The sequence below is a fragment of the Schistocerca cancellata genome, chromosome 3 (assembly GCF_023864275.1).
Source record: "Schistocerca cancellata isolate TAMUIC-IGC-003103 chromosome 3, iqSchCanc2.1, whole genome shotgun sequence".
Taxonomy (NCBI): domain Eukaryota; kingdom Metazoa; phylum Arthropoda; class Insecta; order Orthoptera; family Acrididae; genus Schistocerca; species Schistocerca cancellata.
The window spans coordinates 661,037,396-661,056,923 of record NC_064628.1 but is presented as its reverse complement, the minus strand read 5'-3'; the positions used below and the strand labels follow the sequence as shown (position 1 = coordinate 661,056,923).

At 43.5% G+C, this 19,528-nt stretch overlaps 1 protein-coding gene across 2 annotated transcripts in view; it reads right to left on the bottom strand.

Annotated features, from left to right (window-relative positions):
* The window catches only part of LOC126175636 (integrin alpha-PS2-like), an 836,969-nt gene extending 823,466 nt beyond the window's left edge, over nt 1-13,503 (bottom strand). For both annotated transcript variants that reach the window (XM_049922524.1, XM_049922526.1), the window contains exon 1: nt 13,124-13,503. In XM_049922524.1, the coding sequence (XP_049778481.1) occupies nt 13,124-13,299 (176 nt within the window). In that variant the 5' untranslated portion in view covers nt 13,300-13,503. The remainder of the gene's footprint in view (nt 1-13,123) is intronic.
* Between the last annotated feature and the right edge of the window lie 6,025 nt (nt 13,504-19,528).

Sequence of the window (19,528 nt, the reverse complement as noted above, 5' to 3'; positions counted from 1 at the left end):
TGTAGGCCACAACTGAAGTAAAGTAAATACCTAGATTTATTCACTTCAAAACCTGCATCTTATGAGTTCATGATCGATCTTCGGTATAATAAGCCTCATTGTTACTACTACAGCTAACCGATGGAAGCACATACTACACTGGCGATATTAAATAGTCCAAATGCAGTAATCCGATAGAGATGCCAGTGTGAGGTCCATTGCATTATTCAACACTAACACTCAAAAAAGTACGAATATAAAGTCACATATCATTCTGCCTTCTGTGATATTAAATCAAACTGTTTAACACTCCGAAATAATCTGTCACTGCACTGTTCTAATATGCTGTTTTGGACAATGTCCAAATACGAGTTGCTCTATTGTAAATCTAAGCCTGAACCATGCACCAAGAACTTATCTTAACTGCACGCACAGATCTGTCCTCTAGTAGGTCCAACACTCATCTGCCCCAACAATACTCGAGGCCAGGTATTTATACTCTTCCTACAATGTACTACTGGTTATAATAATGCAAAACATAATTTATAATATGAAATAGTTTAACAATATTATCAAGCCCTCTATAATATTCTTTACTTCCCTAGAGCAAAGTTTAAGACTTTTTCTAAACACATAAAAATCACATTAATATTGAAATTGCAGAAATAAGCATTCTAACAATGCTAAACGATCAATTACCTATATTTTGTTAATTAGGCTCGAGATTTAATTCCTACCATTTACAGAGGATGAGAACGAAATAAATTATTATTTTATCTAAACATTTTCCATATATTAATTTCCTGAAACTGATTTTGATTGTTCATGGTACAAAGGGTATTGCAACTACTATTGTTTGGTATCGCTATTATTCTTGTAAAAGCCTTTTTCCTATTATCGAAAAGTAATTGAATTTATTTGTAGCTGGAGATATAAGAGTATCGATCTAGTAATACATAATGCAGGGTTGGTAACTATAAGCCTGGAATGTTACATAGTGTGTGTTAGTGACCTTGGGCAAAGAAGATAGAGTGTAAGGTTAGGTGTGAGCACAGTGTACGTACTTCCTATAAAACACTCACAATAACTTTTTTTTAAAAAAAATGCCTGTCACTGTTCCAAATTATGTTTTAAGCAAGACCCTTAGAATGAGACTATTTAGGTGTACGGTATACGCATAGTCACTTTCTTTCTATATTTTTTAATGTTTCCGCTTTCAGTAAATAACGAGGCCATTATAAGAAAGGAAAGTTTGAGTCAGTAAGAAATTGGCAGCAGTTTAGCTGGAGGAAGTGTTCTAACATTCATCTGATGAGATTGAATGAACTTACAGAACACTTTTAACTTGGCAGCAAATGTAGGATTTGAACCACACTCTTCGCAAACGGGAATTCAGTGTCTTAAACCCCTGCGCTCTCTGGCTTTGTCGTAGTCATTAGCGATAGAAAACCAGTTCTAAAAAACAACAGCGAATGACAAATTTTCCGCCATAAAGGATATCACAATCTCATTCTACTGAAACGGAAGTTTGGAACGATCTGGCTGTTTCAGAACTTGAATCTGGCTTATCAAAATGTCCGTTGTCTTCAAGGCCCGACCTATAGGCAGAGTATCTAAGATTCTCATCAGTCAACCACGTACGCAGATGGAATGCAAAGTACGGGGGTACACTGTTGACTGACAGCTTCATCACCAAACAGCAACTCCATAGAGGAAGGGAATAAAAACTCTTGCCTTTAATAAGCACTCAGCAGAGCAACAACATTTTTTTATATTTCAAGCAAAACCAAGACAGTGGCATTTGGGGGTATTCAGAGTGGCGACGGTAATTTCGTTTCATCCTGCTTCGCACGAGACTGAAAAAAAAAATCCCTCAGAAATTTTTGCTATAATGCTAATATCTCCCTGCGAAGCAGTTCGAGATGGTCCATTTGCATTCGTGGTGATTACCGCTGGGCGACACGATGATTAAAGTAAATTGCAGGCAAAGGGAAGTGACTGCTATTATGGAGGTAACCGGTTTCGCGAAGAGCTGATAGCAGAGCCAGCGGATGAAGACTCTCCATGGTCTCTCGCTTTGTCACATCAAAGCAGTAAACACGTAGCCCTCACGACGCCTGAACATCGCATTCTTCCTTTCGCTGACAGCATTTCTTCAGTACGTTCTCTCTCGCTGTGTTTTAGGTGGAACGATTACACTCGATACATATCCCTGGACGATTAGTCGAAACGTGACATTAGGTCGAGCACAGTCAAGGAAAATCGTTATTTCAGAAGCCAAGACTTCCAGCTAAAAGATGTATGAGAATTTAAGATCATTTCTGACTTCTTACATCTACACGGAACGTCTGATGGATGAATTACGAGTATACAGGGTGTAGCAAAAATGTACGGTACAAATTGCAGAACACATTCCTCACACGTAGACGGAGAATGTTGCATGAACATGGGTCTGGAAACGCAACTCATTAATCGTGGGAAACACACAAGAATAGAAAGTTAGAATTATGGAAAACACGCACTCTTGGTCAGTCTGCTTACGTTGTGCACCGCCAGTGTTTTGTTTTGCCTGGCCTTCTCGTCAAGCAACGTACGTCATTGCTTGTTTGCAGGTAACATCTGTTTCAGCGACCAGTATGACCGCTGCAAGCACTCGTATTACTACGTAGAGCTAATCACAGAGTTTGCTCGTCCAATGATAGTGTACACAAATGCAGAGAAGGCAGATGGGTTGGAGTGTTTTGGGGGAAGAGACAAAACAGCGAGGTCATCGGTCTCATCGGATTAGGGAAGGAAGTCGGCCGTGCCCTGTCAAAGGAACCATCCCGGCATTTGCCTGGAGCGATTTGGGGAAATCACGGAAAACCTAAATCAGGATGGCCGGACGCGGGATTGAACCGTCGTCCTCCCGAATGCGAGTCCAGTGTGAAGGCAGATGCTCATTTGATGTATGGATTAGCTGACGGCAACGGGGCTCGCGCACAACGTTTGTACCGGGAGAGATTTCCGGAACGAAGGTGCCCCGACAGGAAACGTTTGACGCTACTGATCGTCGACTTAGGGAACATGAGACATTTAAGCCTGATACTAGCGACCAAGAAAGGCCTAGAATGACGAGGCCACTGCAACGGGAGGCGGCGATTCTTCATGCAGTTGACAACGACCCTAGTGTCAATACAAGACATGTGGATGCAACACTGTATGAGACCACACGACTGTTTTGTGAGTGCTACACGAGGACCAGCTGTATACATACCATTTACAGCATGAGTGTACAGGCACTTTCAGAAGCCGATTTTCCTGCACGGGTACTCCTCTGCAAATGGATTATTCAGCGAAGTGTAAACCCTAAAGTAGTGCAACGGTGCTGTTCACAGATAAGGCATCGTTTCGGGAAGATCAGATTGTAAATTTTCACTATCGGCATGCATGGGCGGACATCAATTCTCGCGCAAGTGTTGAATCAAGTCATCATCAAAGATTTGGGCCGGCATTGTTGGTCGCTGTTTGGAAGGGCTTCACTTTCTGCCACCCAGACTCAACGGACAAAGTTATCATAATTTCGTAGAGAATTTTCTATCTGTGCTGTTAGAAGATGGCCGGCCGGTGTGGCCGAGTGTTCTAGGCGCTTCATTCTGAAACCGCGCGACCACTACGGTCGCAGGTTCGAATCCTGCCTCGGGCATGGATGTGTGTGATGTCCTTAGGTTAGCTAGGTATAAGTAGTTCAAAGTTCTAGGGGACTGATGACCTCAGATGTTAAGTCCCAAAGTGCTTAGAGACACTTGAACCATTTGTTAGAAGATGTGCCTTTTGCTATGCGACAAAACATATACTTGATGCATGACGGAACACCTCCTCGTTTTAGTGTTAATGTCCGTCGACTTCTAAATGACAGATTCAGTGACAGATAGATTTAGAGATAGACGAAATGCCTGGCCTCCACGCTCTACGGACCTAAACCCACTCGACTTTTATTTGTGTGGGGCATTTGGAAGCTCTTGTGTATGGAACCCAGTACACGATGCTCAGAGTTTCCATACCCGTATTATGGAAGGCTGCGAAACCATACCCAATATTCCAAGGATACATCTGTGCATCCCCGATTCACTACGAAGACGGGTTGATGCATGTACAAATCCCCGCGGAGGGCCTATTGAACATTTTCTGTGAAAGAGCGTTGCATGTGGTTTGCTGATGCGTTCTGTTTGTGTGTGTTTCCCGTGATTAATGAGTTGTAAAAATGTGTAGTAACATGAAAATGAATAGTTTTCAGACCCATGTTCATATAACATAATTTCTTCGTCTGCGTGTGAGGAATGTGTCCTGCAATTTGTGCCGTACATTTTTGTTACACACTTTATTTATTGGTAACATCTAGTCTTGTTGCCAAAACAGAGCGCGGTGTTGCAATAGTTAAGACACTGGATTTGCATTGGAGAGGAGCAAGGTTTGACTCCTCGTATGTCTGTGTAGATTTAGTCATTCAGTATTTTCCTCGAATCGCTTAAGGTAAACGCCGAGATTGTGTCTTTGAAAAAGGACTTGGACAGTTTCCTTCACCAACCGAGCTTGTGCTCCGTCTCTAAAGGATCTCGCTGTCGACGGGACGTATAAATCTCTTCTTTCTGGTATATGCATCATTCTGATGCAACGTATAGAACAGTTTCATATTAGTCATACTCTGTCGACGTCTAACAATAGCAGAGAAGTGACGAGCAGAACTATCACCTAAGCATTGGGTCGACACGATGACGTTATTCCACAGATTATAAGAGAAAACTTGGGCGTTCAATTTATATATTATTCAAAATAAAACGGAAAACTGGTGTCAAATTAGTTCAAATCCTGAATCAGCCTGAAAATTCATTAAATGTAAGTTACTTTATTCAAATTTTAATGTTTTTATTTACCTGGCTAATATGGATTGTTTCAGCTTCCGCTACGTTTCCCTAGCATCGTAAATGATTTTATAAAATAGGGTTTAAATACGGTTCAAAATGGTTCAAATGGCTCTGAGCACTATGGGAATTAACGTCTGAGGTCATCAGTCCCCTAGAACTTAGAACTAGTTAAACCTAACTAACCTAAGGACATCACACACATCCATGCCCGAGGCAGGATTCGAACCTGCGACCGTAGCGGTCGCGCGGCTCCAGACTGTAGCGCCTAGAACCGCTCGGCCACTCCGGCCGGCTTTAAATACGGGAAAAGATATGCCACAACCGTGTAGATGGTACGATATGAAATATTAGCGAAAGTCGTCCAATACGAACGGGAAAAGGAAAAAATGCGGAAAGGTGTAAGGTACATATAATTTGACTGTTTAGGATAAAAATTAAGAAATGTTGCAGAAGGAACAAGAACATGCCCGTTGCAGGCACAGCTATATCTTTTTTTCGGATCTCTAAAACCAAAGGATATTCAAAACTTTATTACGTATTTTAACGAGTGACAGAGTGAAGTGAACAACATTTTACAGTAACGTCAAACTGTCGATAATATAAATCAGACGAAACATTGGTTAACGTAAGCAGATATGAGTGAAATAACGCAAGAACTACGGTCATCATCTTGCTTCCCTGCTGTTAAGCTCAAATTTTGTAACATGAAGACTAGAATCCACGAATTGTGGCGTAGATTGGTTGCTAGATGACCTGCTCAAGGTCTGTCATGGCTAACAATAAGTAGGCGACGTTCCATTCAGCGTCTGATTGCCTCGCGCAGGAATCGAGTTCGATATCCCGCACTGCCAAGGATCTTTAATTGGTAGAAGTACTGGAAAGTCTCCCCTCGAATACTGAACATCGGCGGATGTACTTGAAGCAGAAGTAGAGGCTCTGGTTTCACAAACAGGCACTGGCCAAAGGTAAGTTCCTCAATTCCGCAACTTGCCCTCCAGGTGAAAGAGGGCGTGCATGACAGGCGAGTCCTCTGCGCTTAGGAGAACAACAAATGCCCGCGATTGTTTTCATTCTAGTTCTAATTCACAGTCGACTTAAGAGTCGGCTCTGGTTCCTTGCCGAAAACTGGCACGAATTAAAGACATTCATCAAGAACGAAATTGTTCAATGGCAAAATAGTGAAATGACAGCGTGTTTCGCACAAAGCTTAAATGTTACCGTTAGCTTAAAAATATCTTCTGTTTTGTGAACCCTCGTCACCAGTTTTGTGAAGGCCTCCTCGCTAGTGCTGTGGAGGCAGAGTTGCCACTGATGTTACAGTAGGCCGAGTTTGTGAGTTCGTGAAACGGCTTCTGGAGTACATCGATGAGACAATTTCTCCCTGCCACCTTTGTACAGCTGTGCCCCAGGGTCAGGTAACAGGGTAGGAGAACGAAGGTTCTACAACACTCCAACAATTTAGTAACGAAGTCACTCAAATGAGTTTAAAACGTTTACTTATCTTTGTGATTAGTTAAATAATAAAGTCTACATCTACATCTACATCTACATCCATACTCCGCAAGCCACCTGACGGTGTGTGGCGGAGGGCACAAGCAACACTGCTTGTAATACAACAAAATGGCTAAGTGCAAATAATCGTAGTTAAACTTCACAGTACACAGCAAAGGTTAACTTGTAACATCTACCTGTTCACTTCTAAAAGTTCACTAAACGACGTTCCCTGTCTGACTCAGTCCTGGAGCCGGCCGCTGTGGCCCATCGGTTCTAGGCGCTTCAGTCCGGAACCGCGCTGCTGCTACGGTCGCAGGTTCGAATCCTGCCTCGGGCATGGATGTGTGTGATGTCCTTGCGTTAGTTAGGTTTAAGTAGTTCTAAGCCTAGGGGACTGATGACCTCGGATGTTACATCCTATAATGTTCAGAGCCATCTGAGCCACCAGTCCTGGACGATGATCTATAACCAAATGGGTGAGAGTTGTTGTTCTCTCTTCCGAGTAGGCTTCTGCCCGTTGTCGTCCGGTCATTGGCGGATTGTACTCGGCCCACAATTGGCTGAGGCGAAGTCGATATCTTCATCCTCAGCGCCGGCCGTGGCTCTGGTGGAACTCGCGCAATTGGCGAGTCTCTATGGCACTGACACCAGCTCGCATTTTTGCGTCTGCAGTGCCTTTGCCCTGGCTGTGCCATGTTCGGACAACTGATGCTTGTTATTATATACTGCCTTTTCTCTAAAAATTATTCGTCATCCCTCTGTCTGGGTATTTGGGTTAGTAATTCACCTTCTTTTAAATTTCGTAATTAAAATGTAACAGTACTCTTTAATTTAACATTGCGACACACCTGCCATGTGTGTCACTGACGTGTTGCAGCGAGTGGCCTAGAGAAAATCAAACGTTGCGGTGTTGAAATACTGGCATGACAGCAGTTTTAGGCGCGTTGCAGAGCTCGGGTTTTAAGGAAATAAATGTTGCGGAGTTCGTGTTAGCTACAGATGTTAACGGACGGGAGAGTGGTGCTCTGATAAGAGACCCTTTCCAATAGAACTGTTCTACATCATCTTAGGCAGTCGGTGAAAAAGAGATGGGGTTTTGGGTAAAAGAACAGAGACAGGGTGTTGTAACAGTTGCCTTCGCTTTTTTATTTATACGTGAAAAACAGTTTTGTCACTCTGTAGAGATTAGGAAAAGACAAACTGCGTATTTAACTTGATTACTGCTTGCATGTAGGTTGCTTGAAGACTGAGCATCTGGCTCTGCAAGCGACAACATGTCGTCCTGACCCGCAAGGCATGCAGGACAGCTTCTGCGTAGTTTGGAAGATGGGGGATGAGGTATTGGCAGACGTAAAGATGTGAGGGCGCATCCTAAACCTTTCTTGGAGAACTCAGTCTGTACAGTACTTGTCCGCGAAAGATTCGAGTTCCGATCCGGTACATAGCTTCAATTTGCCAGGAATTTATACCTACTGTATATCGGAAGATCCACGAGCGAACGAAGAAGAGACAAAGCTAGAAAATTGTTGCAAAAGGATCTTCTAGGGGTTGATGCTTGATACGGGGACAAATAGCTGGCCATCAAGATAAAAAAAATTAAATATACAGGCGAAATACCCATTATTCTATGATAACACGATTGCCGAACAATCATTAGAAGCAGGCACATCCGTTAAACAGCTGGGAGTGCGCTTACGGAGCGTTTTAAAGTGGACCGACAGAGTAATAGCAGGAAAGGAACATTACACACTGAAATTCATTGGAAGAAGCCTAAGGAAATGTAGTTCATTCACGAAAGAGGGAGCTTACAAAACCCTTGTTCGATCGATACTTGAATATGGCTCGTCAATCAGGGACCCGTACCAGCTTGGTAGATGAAATAGAGAAAATCCAAATGACGAGCAGCGCATTTCGTCACGGGTCCGTTTAGAAAGTGCGAAAGCATCACGGAGGTGCTCATCCTTCTCCAGTGGCACACGTCGCAAGAGAGGCGATCTGCATCACCGTGTGTATTACTGTTAAAATTATGAAAGTGTACGGCTCTAGAAGAGTCAACCAGTATATTGCGTCATCCTATGTATATCTCCAGAAAAGATCATCGAGATAAAATTATCGAGAGCTGACACGGAGGCTTTCACAGCAATCGCTCTTCCTGTGGACCATTTGTGACTGAAGCAGGAGAGGGGGCAAGTGACACTGCGACACGGGCTAACGTCCGCCACACACAATAAAATGGCTTGCGGAGTATAGATATAGAAAAACTGGTGAGCGAATAAGGACTTTTATTTCCGAAACAACATACCCCATGAACTGACAACTCTTTTGCGATGTTTGCTAATAAATGTTTAGCTAATAGTTATACCCTCTTTAAATGACTCAAAGCCTAAAAATGCAAGCTGTAAGCTCCTAGAAAGAAACGTGATGATAATTTATAAAGAGATCATGAATCTACTTACGTTAGCCCTTTCATAGATAAAATTTATTTAGCATATATTTGAACAATAAGAGTCTAAAAACGGTCTTCCTTTGTGTTAAATAATACACTTCCAATACAAAAAAAATTAAGCTGGCCGATTTTGAAAGTCATTGAGGTGGGACACATGTGTCCCACTACGAACCTAAGTAGATCCATGTTTTCAAGTGAACCTAGATTTTTGAAAGCTAAGTTTTTATCACGATAGAATTTATGGAAAAAAGTATAAAAATCAGTAGGGAAAAAAGTACAACAAATCAGTACCAAAACATATTTACTGTTCGGACACCAAGAAACATGAAATATCGCACACAAACTTTCTACGTAAAGATGGCTTTGACAAAAGTCACACCTATCTTTTCTACATTCTATGAAGTTTTCTGGGACATATACGTCACACTACACATAAATTTTGTGCAAACCAGCAGAATTACTGAGGTGCGTAGAAATGTTTCAAAACTATGTCTATGATTACACTGTAGGAAATACTGCAACCAACCACAAGTTTTCTTGAAATTATTTTATTATACCAGTACTACGTTCGGGCCTGAGTCCATGGTCAGATGGTAGCGTTGACTTCCTGCAAGTTTCACATTTGTGTCTTCCTGAAAAGCCCTCCTTTATATATTATAAGACATAGGTTTGGTTTTCTTTTACAATCAGTACCGATCCATGAACTGCTTCAGTTCATGGATCAGATTCTTTTACAGTCAATACTGATCCACGAACTAGTTCAGGAGGCTTTTCAGGAACACAAATGTAAAACTTGCAAGAAGTCTACGCTACCATCTGACGGTGGGCGCATACCCCGAAACTAGTAATGGTACAATAAAATCATTTCAAGAAAACTTGCAGTGTCTCCTATAGTATAATTTACGAAAACAACTGCAGTGTTCTCCAAACATAATGGATAAAATAGTATCTATGACGTATAAGAAAACACAATTAGTTACTTCAGACATTCTTGGAACGGAGAGGATGGTCATTTGATCTGATTTTCGGGAAACAGACTCACTGCGCCACCTACAAACACTCGTCGCCCCATTTGATCACTTACAGCCTTCTGTGTATCCATCCTGTGGTCAGCAGTATTTTTCTCCAAGTCCCGAAAGCACCTCACTACGTGCTAGCATTAGACAGATGTGAGATAGAGACGTACCAACGCTCAAAACGGCGTATTACTTTAGTCAGACGTATGTACTCCGTCAACCCCGAAAGGGTTAATTGCTCTTCCGTAACCAGCACAATCGTTATCATCAAACCCAGAAACAAAAAAATGGTGTGAAATCTTATGGGACTTAACTGCTAAGGTCATCAGTCCCTAAGCTTACACACTACTTAACCTAAATTATCCTAAAGGCCGGCCGGTGTGGCCGTGCGGTTCTAGGCGCTACAGTCTGGAACCGCGTGACTGCTACGGTCGCAGGTTCGAATCCTGCCTCGGGCATGGATGTGTGTGATGCACTTAGGTTAGTTAGGTTTAAGTAGTTGTAAGTTCTAGGGGACTGATGACCACAGATGTTAAGTCCCATAGTGCTCAGAGCCATTTGAACCATTTTTTATGCTAAGGACAAACTCACACAGCCATGCCCGAGGGAGGACTCGAACCTCCGCCGGGACTAGCCGCACAGTCCGTGACTGCAGCGCCTTAGACCGCTCGGCTAATCCTGCGCGGTGAAACCCAGAAACAAATGAGCTCAGACCGTGTATCTACGCTGAACTTTAACTCCACCGACAACGTCTCGGAGTTGTTGAGGCACATTTTCTGATTATTTTGGTGCAACAGACCCGTGGTTTCCGATATCTCGTTACAAATTAACTGTATTTCGTTTGATTCCTTACTCCCTATTTATCCTTGTATCTATATTGCATTAAAAATACCTGCAATACTGTGCAAAAGTCGACGGTGTACGGTGTGTGCCTTGGTCGGAAACGAACTTGTTCCATTCACTCTCAGTACTTGTTAAAAACAGCGATACGTATTTTACTCATCACGTTTTTTTAATTTTATTTGGCCTTCAGCAGTATAATACTAATTACCCACTGACAGGTGGAATAACTATAATACAAGTCTATCTTCTACACAGCAATTTAGTAAACACAAAATTTTAGAAAATACACTTCTCTTGTAATCGATTTTATAGGAAAAATTGTAATTACACTGTTTTTATACATCGTTGGTCAAAGCTCTTCGCCTTGAAGTCTGTTCTGTCTTGGAGTTGTATTTCCGGCAGTGTTAGTTTTACACAGCGATACACAGCTGTATCGATAGGTCTACTGATGAAGCTCTGGCCGATATGCACCTCGTCTATTGGTTCGCTGAACGCAATTGGCGAGCGGTATAACGACGTTATCCGACGGCAACCACGTCACAGTACATTTCTATCTGGGTTTGCGGTGTGCGTTATATTGAGTACATATTACAGGCAATTCCTCTAGTTTGAGCGTATTTTCAGGGAAACAAAGGTAACTGAAATGACAAACCAAATAAATCTCACCTACATTAATTCTCCAACGAGCCACCGGAAATACCGGTTTTGTTATACTAAAATACTCAGGAAATATCCCTCAACAACCTCCGAATTTTACTGTGGATTTCTGGTTCATCCTGTACAACAATCCAACGCAATGCTACTTAGCTAAACAAACACACCACAGAGGTTATGCGAAGCTGGTTACGCGGAGGAGAGGCGCAATGCCAGGTATTATTACAACTCTGCCCGATGCCGCAGCTAAATATTACGATGACGGCGGCGAGCGGTACTCGGCTCCTACGGTGCTGTACCAAGGACGTTCGTCGACTGCTTGCGATCCGGCGTCCCGCTGCTATCTCGTGCAGCAGCGTGTAAACACGGGCTTACTACACGTGCAGCGGCGCAAGTCATGTTGCCAACAGCCACGGTCGCTGCAAGTACAACTCGTCCGTGTTGCCTCCGTACACTGTTTGTTATTTGCCGGACTGCCCCATTAACGATACAAGCGTGGCTTGTCATGATGACACTAACACGATACAAGCTCTTTAAGTACATCTAAGTAACGATGCCATATCACAAGTTGCAGCCACGCGGAAACTAGACTAACACTACACTTCATCTGCTCTGTTCGGCTCACTACAATCAGGATAAAAGACAAATCAACAGCCGAGAGGTAATATTCGCATCTCATTAATTATATGAAGCAAACACAAATATCATGTAACAAACTTCTCCAGGAAATCTGCAAGTCATACTCATGAACTCGTAGGTTCCTCAAGCGTTGCACCAAAATCACACAGCCAACACAAGAATCGCATGCAACTTTCAACAAAATGTCACAGACTTATTGCTTCATTTAACATTTATTGGCGAAATAGTGTTTACAGTTACGTTTCGGCAGTGTGCCGGCATCCTCAAGTGCCTGCACACACTAGGACAAACATGCGTCCAGTGAAAGACGATAAAACTACGCTGTATATAAGCCGAAGAGGTAGTATGAGTATTATAAAATACGTGCCATTTTGTATTGCTGAAGATTTCGGCTGCTGTAGCAACGCATCGCTCCGAATAACTTATCAAACAATAGCAGAGAATGTGTCATGGATTTCACGAACGAACTGGGATAGCGATAGTCTAAACAAGGGCGTAATCGCCTCCCAAAAATTGTCAATAATATTCTTGTCACATTGTCAAAATATTTTGTTGTCGTCCACTGACAGAGAGGATTGAGCATTGCTATAAAGCAGGAGAAACAGAAACGCTCATGGAAAGATTTAATTGTGTTTATTTCCAGAGCGTTATTTCAAAGTGGCACTGTAAAAGTATAGTTTTAAAGTGTCTTGCATCATCTGCCAAGTGAATAAAAAGTGACTGTATATCACAATCGAAATTGCAGAGTATATGTCACTAACGTCAGAAAAACAATAAACTTGATCAATACATTGCAGGATATGTTAGCGCACTTCTTTATAATAATAATTTCACGACTTTGGAAACTTCCTTGATGCCGGCAGGCAAGGATATATGTTGCCCGACCATAATTCGCATACAACGATGAGCTTTACAGAAGTAAACACTCTTTCTAGCGCATCTGCTTCGAAGATTCTTTCGACGAGACCATTCGGCATGCTACTCCCCCAAATATAGGACTGTTTCCGTTCCATTCTACTCTTTTCATTGTACACACCTCACGGAATGGATAACCCGTCATTCCACGCGTTCGACAAAATAACATGCAATTTCACAGTCTGTGCAGAGTTGCGCGCTAGAGATGGGTTCCTGAAGCAGGAGGTACTCACCAGTTTCCCTGGCGGTCTCGGTGCTCGGCGACGCTGAAGCCGAACATGGAGCCCCTGGTACCTCGGAAGCGCACCATGTGCTCCGTATCCACGTTGAAGCCGGCGACGCCGGTCGCCGCTGTCAGCAGCCAAGCGACGGCCGTCAGCCAGCGTCCGCGTCCAGCGCACTCTGTCATTGTCGTACGTAATAAACGTAACGGTGTCAGGAAAAAAAAAGAACGCGGCTATATCCGTTCGATTAAAAAGACGAAAAGGCTAAGATGGTGCCGGAGGTTCTGTGTGACGAGATGAGCGACGCCGTCTAGGATGCGGGTGGTCGTCAAGTCGAGCGAGCGAGAGACGCGTGTCTGTGACAGGCGGTGTACACTGCAGGCCGCGCCGCCGCCTCCAGGAGCGGCTGAGGACGCAGTCAAACTGAGCGCCTTCGCCGCCGCCGCGTCGCTCCAGCGCCGCCGCACGCGCCTCCTTGCGGACGACTCCGTAACCAGCACAGCCAGCGGCCACAGGCCCATAACGCCTCCGGTCGCTTCGCGGTAGAAGGCTAGGTGACCGTGGTTAGAGGTCTGCTCGCGTGAGGATGTCTACGGTAGTACAGTGACGCGCCAAAGACACTGGTATACGCGTATTCGAACACAGAGATATGTAAACAGGTACAACACAGCGCTGAGCTCTGCAACGCCTCTATGAGACAAGTGTCTGGCGCAGTTGTTAGATCATTTACTACTGCTACAGTGGCAGGCTATCAAAATTTAAGTGAGTTTGAACGTGGTGTTATAGTCGGCGCACGAGCGATGGGACAAAGCATCTCCGAGGCAGCGATGAAGTGGGGATTTTGCTGTACGACCACTTCGCGAATGTACCGTGAATATCAGGAATCCGGTAAAACATCAAATTTCTCACATCGATGCGGGCAGAAAGAGGTCCTGCAAGAACGGGACCAACGACGAATGAAGAGAACAGTTCAACATGACAGAAGTGCAACCCTTCCGTAAATTGCTACAGATTTTAATGCTGAGTCATCAACAAGTGAGCGAAACATTCAACGAAACATCATAGATATGGGTTTTCGGACCCGAAGCCCACTCGTTTACCCTTGATGACTGCACGACACAAAGCCTCACGACTGACCTGGGCCCGTCAACACCGATATTGGACTGTTGATGACTGGAAACATGTTGGCTGGTTGGAAGAGTCTCGTTTCAAATTCTATCGAGCGGATGGACGTGTACGAGTATGGAGACAACCTCATGAATCCGTGGACCGTGCGTGTCAGCAGGGGACTGTTGAAACTGGTGGAGGCTCTGTAATGATGTGGGGCGTATGCGGTTGGAGTGATATTGGACTCCTGGTACGTCTAGACATGACTCAGACAGGTGACACGTTTAGTCTGATCACCTGCATCCATTCATGTTCATTGCGCATTCCGACGGACTAGGGCAATTCCAGCAGGACAATCCGACACTCCACACTTTCAGAATTGCTACAGAGTCGCTCCAGGAATACTCTTCTGAACTTAAACGCCTCCGCGGGCCACCAAACTCCTCAGACATGAACATTATTGAGCACATCTGGGATGCCTTGCAATGTGCTGTTCAGAAGACATCTCCTCCCCTTCGTACTCTTACGGATTTCTGGACAGTCCTGCAGGATTCACGGTATCAATTCCCTCCAGTACTACTGAGACATTGGTCGAGTCCATGCCAAGTCGCGTTGCGGCACTTCTGCGTACTCACGGGGGCCGTACACGATATTAGGCAGGTGTACCAGTTTCTTTGGCTCTTCAGTGTAATTACGTTTCGCATAAACGCCGATGCCGATGTGGATATCTGCAAAGGTCTACATCTACGTACGAGGGTAAGTCAAAAACTGTCCGCAATATTCACGTAACACTCCTTACATTGTTCATACTGACCTTTATTGTCGTTTATTTTTTGTTATACTGCTGTGGTTCTGCTATGAAAATTTGATCCTATGTCCTACATTTCTCTTCCTTTTACTGTAGGTAGACTATGGCATGTCCATTAGAAGTTAGCACCAAACAGGAACAACGAGCGGTGATCCGGTTTTTGTGGTCAGGAGGTGTATCGAGGGCCGCAATCCATCAAAGACTTTCGGTACAATACGGGAACAGCGTCCTACCGCATCGGAATGTCTACGAATGGATTTCAAAAATAAAAAATGGTCACTTGAGTGTTATCCAAGAGGAAAGAGCTGGACGACTATCCACCATTACAAATGATGGCAACAGTGAGCGTGCACGTAACGTGGTTTGGTGCATGCCCGAGAGACTATTGATGAAGTAACAAATCGTCTACAAATTAGTCATCGTTCTGCCTACGAAATCATCCACAAAGTCTCTGCAAGATGGGTCCAGAAACAATTCAGTGGTGAATAAACAAACGCACTTGAACATCTGCTAAAAACATTTGGATAGCTAACGTAGATTCTTAGACAGAATCGTCACTCGTGACGAAACATGGTTCCACCATTAAGAGCCGGAGAGAAAACAGTGGAGTATGGAATGGAAACAGCCACAATCGCCCAGCAGGAAAAAGTTGAAAACCCCGCCATCATCAAGCAAACTGAGTCTTGCCGCTTTGTGGGACGCACAAGTCCCAGAACCTGAACATTATGAGGAGAGTGGTTCAAATGGCTCTGAGCACTATGGGACTTAACATCGGAGGTCATCAGTCCCCTAGAACTTAGAACTACTTAAACATAACTAACCTAAGGACATCACACACATCCATGCCCCAGGCAGGATTCGAACCTGCGACCGTAGCGGTCACGCGGTTCCAGACTGAAGCGCCTAGAGCCGCTCGTCCACACTGGAAACGCTCCGGAAACTCAAGTTTAATGTAACTGCTGATCCTCCGTATAGTCATGATCTTGCCCCTTCCGACTATCACTTTTTTGGTCCATTCAGAGTGGCATTAAAGATCCGTCGATTCACCTCGGACCAAGAGGTGAACGACCCGGTACATGCGTGGCTCGCTGCTCAGCCGAAAACCTTCTTTTCTGAGGGCTTCAGGAAGCTTGTGCAACGCTGGATGAAGTGCGTTGAAAAGGAAGGAGACTATATTCTAAAATTATGTTAACGTACATGTCCTACTTGTATTGCAAATAATTTTTGACTTAACTCCGTATCCACTCCACAAGCCAATGTGGTGGAGGGTACGTCGTATGAATTTTATCAAGTTTCTTTCCTGCTCCATTCGCGTACCGAGCACGCGAAATGTGACTGTCTAAATGCCTCTGTTACCATCACCATCATCATTTACATTCCTGGATTAGGTTCGAGGAATCTAGTTCCAGCTGCAGCTCCTTAGCTCCATCGTTTCCTGGGCCGATCTACGTCCCTTTTCCATTTGGATATACGAGGGTTGGAACTATAATAGTGGCAACTATTTATTTACAGCTCGTACAAAATAGATACGTGTTTCAAAGTTTTACTGACCTTCGAAGTAGTAACCATCATTGTGTGTAACCAGTTCCCAGCGATGTGGAAGTCGTAGGTCGCAGTCGTAGGTTGTGTTCCAAAAATGAGCAGCATAGAGGCAGAAGTGTTGACACTTTCTGCAGGACCTGACCATCATTTTGCAGGACAATGCACAAGCACGTACAGTGCAAGCTGTTCCTGATTTGTTTGACTGATGTGGCTGCTAAGTGCTATACCACCTACTGCACTCCCCTAACTTAAGCCCTCACTAGTTCAACTCGATTTCTAAACTGAAGGAAACACTTCACGGCATTCGCTTCAGAACTGCTACAAATTCGTCGGGCAGTAGACCGCACCGCTCGAACTGTCAACACAACTGGAATTGTAAGAGTATCCTGCTACTTCCACATCGCTGGCAACGCGTTATACGCAATGCTGGTGACTACTTTGAATGTCAGTAAAACTTTGAAACACGTATCTGTTTTGTACGAGCTGTAACTAAATAGTTGCGCCTATTAAAGTTACAACCCTCGTATATTGCAAAACATTTTTACGATATCAGCCTTGATGCATTCTCTTCACTTGATCCTGCCATTCTACATCCACACGTAAGTCTCCGCCAGAGTGTTTATCGAACCAATTTCACACTATTTCTCTACCGTTCCATTCCCTAACAACGCATGGGAGAAACGAACACTTAAATCTTTTGCATACGAGCTCTCTTTTTTTATTACTGTGATCATTTCTCCCTATATAGCTTGGCATTAGAAAAATACTTTCAGATGAGAAAGTTGGTGATTCAAATTTCGTGAAAAGATCATTGTCTTAAAGATAATCATCCCAGCATGCATGTCATATCTGTAACATTCTCTCCCCTACTTCGTGATGACACAAAACGAGCTGCCCTTCTTTGAACTTTGTCGATTTTCTCCGTTAATCCTATCTTATACGGATCCCACACTGCGCAGCAGTGTTCCAGAGAGGATGGACAAGCGTAGTGTAGGCAATCTCTTTAGTAGGCCCGTTGCATCTTCTACGGAGTCTGCCAATAAAACCCAGTCTTTGGTTCGTCTTCCGCACAAGATTCTCTATGTGATCGTTCCAATTTAAGCTGTTCATAATTGTAATACCTAGATATTTAGTTGAACTGACAGCCTTTAGATTTATGTGATTTGTCGTGTAACCGACATTTAATGACTTCCTTTTTGCATTCATGTGGATGAGTTCACACCTCTGTCTATTTACAGTCAATTGCCATTTTTCGCACCGTACAGATACCTTGTCTAAATCGTTTTGCAATTGCTTTTGATCATTGATGACGTTATGAGACGATATGTGGCAGCAGCATCAGCGAACAATCTAAGAGGGCGGCTCAGATTGTCTCGTTTATACGAATTCTGTTTTATCAGATGCCTTTCCGTAGTGCTAAATTCAGCCTAGACATCAAATATGGGCTGTCTAGGAAACCTGCTTCCTCGGATCGCTACACAACATTCAAACAAATCGTATTAATGAGTTTTGTTAGAAAAGGAAAAGATTACAATACTTAACTTTGTCAGTTAACAGATGTGTCGCAAGCAAAGGGCGACATGCAAAATAAGCAACGTTCTTCTGTATAAACAACTCTCAAGTCCGTGTTACATAGACTGTACACACAAAGTAACTAGTGTCGATGCTGCTATAGAACTCGCTGATCTTCAAGCTACTCTTCAACTGTTCCGCGAGCAGTCGGCCGCGGCGCGTATGTCCTCTTCGCAAAGGGGTCGCTGCTGTCGCGTTGTTGTCCTGGAGAGGGGTCTGCCGGTGCGTTCGGCTGACGTCTTCTCACAGCCATCTCTTCTCTATCGTTCCCGACTGGCGTGCCGGCACTTGACTTTATGCCCTAAAAATGTTGATTACAATGAACTGTTACCTTTCCACGGGAAATCACGGATCCAGTTGCATAACGTAGACGACACTCCATAGACAAGCAATCTGACTAGTAACGGGTTGTGAAGATGAGCCTTCTGGAAATCTAGAAAGACATGGAATCAGTTTGAGAACCCCTGTCGATAGCACTCATTACTTCGAGTGAATAAAGAGCTGCCGGCCAGGGTGGCCGAGCGGTTCTAGGCGCTACAGTCTGGAACCGCGCGACCGCTACGGTCGCATGTTCGAATCCTGCCTCGGGCATGGATGTGTGTGATGTCCTTAGGTTAGTTAGGTTTAAGTAGTTCTAAGTTCTAGGGGACTGATGACCTCAGATGTTAAGTCCCATAGTGCTCAGAGCCATTTTAGCCAATAAAGAGCTAGTTGTGTTTCCTGACTGTGCTACGTGTCAGTAATATTCCTGCTTACATGTGTCGAATTTTTCGGTTACTGCAAATGTTTTGAGTACATTTCTAATATCTTCTTTCCTTAATCAGTCGACTAGCTCAAACCGTTTAACTGATCTCAGGTATTCCGTTCCTGATGACACTATTCGATTTATGTCTTTCTTGCCCCAAGCGTCAGATCCGTAAAGTAGCAATGGAACAGCTAGTGTTTTATAGAATTTCTGTTTCGTTTCGTTAGCCGTCTTTTCATTTAATGTTCTTTTTATGATCCGACGAACATCCTGAAAATTTTCTGTCTTATTCTTTATTTCTCTACCGTAATCAAAAGAAATGTTGCAGTCCAGCTAGTTAGATCAGCTTAAAATGAGTTACTTGCTCGTTTACGTTGTTTTCTATTATCTGTTTTTTATCTCACCTATTGTTTTCCTCGGAATGACACTACTTTTGTCTTTTCTATAGATATTTTGACCAATGTCTTTGTAATTCTTCTGAATTGGGTATTATAGTCTGGTCGTCAGGACACATTAATATTTTTATACAATAGTTCTAATCCAGTTTTATTCCTTTGTTGTTTTTCTTTTCCTCATTCTATTTTTTAATCATATCATTTACATATATACTGAATAAAATTGGGGAAAAGCTGCAACCTTT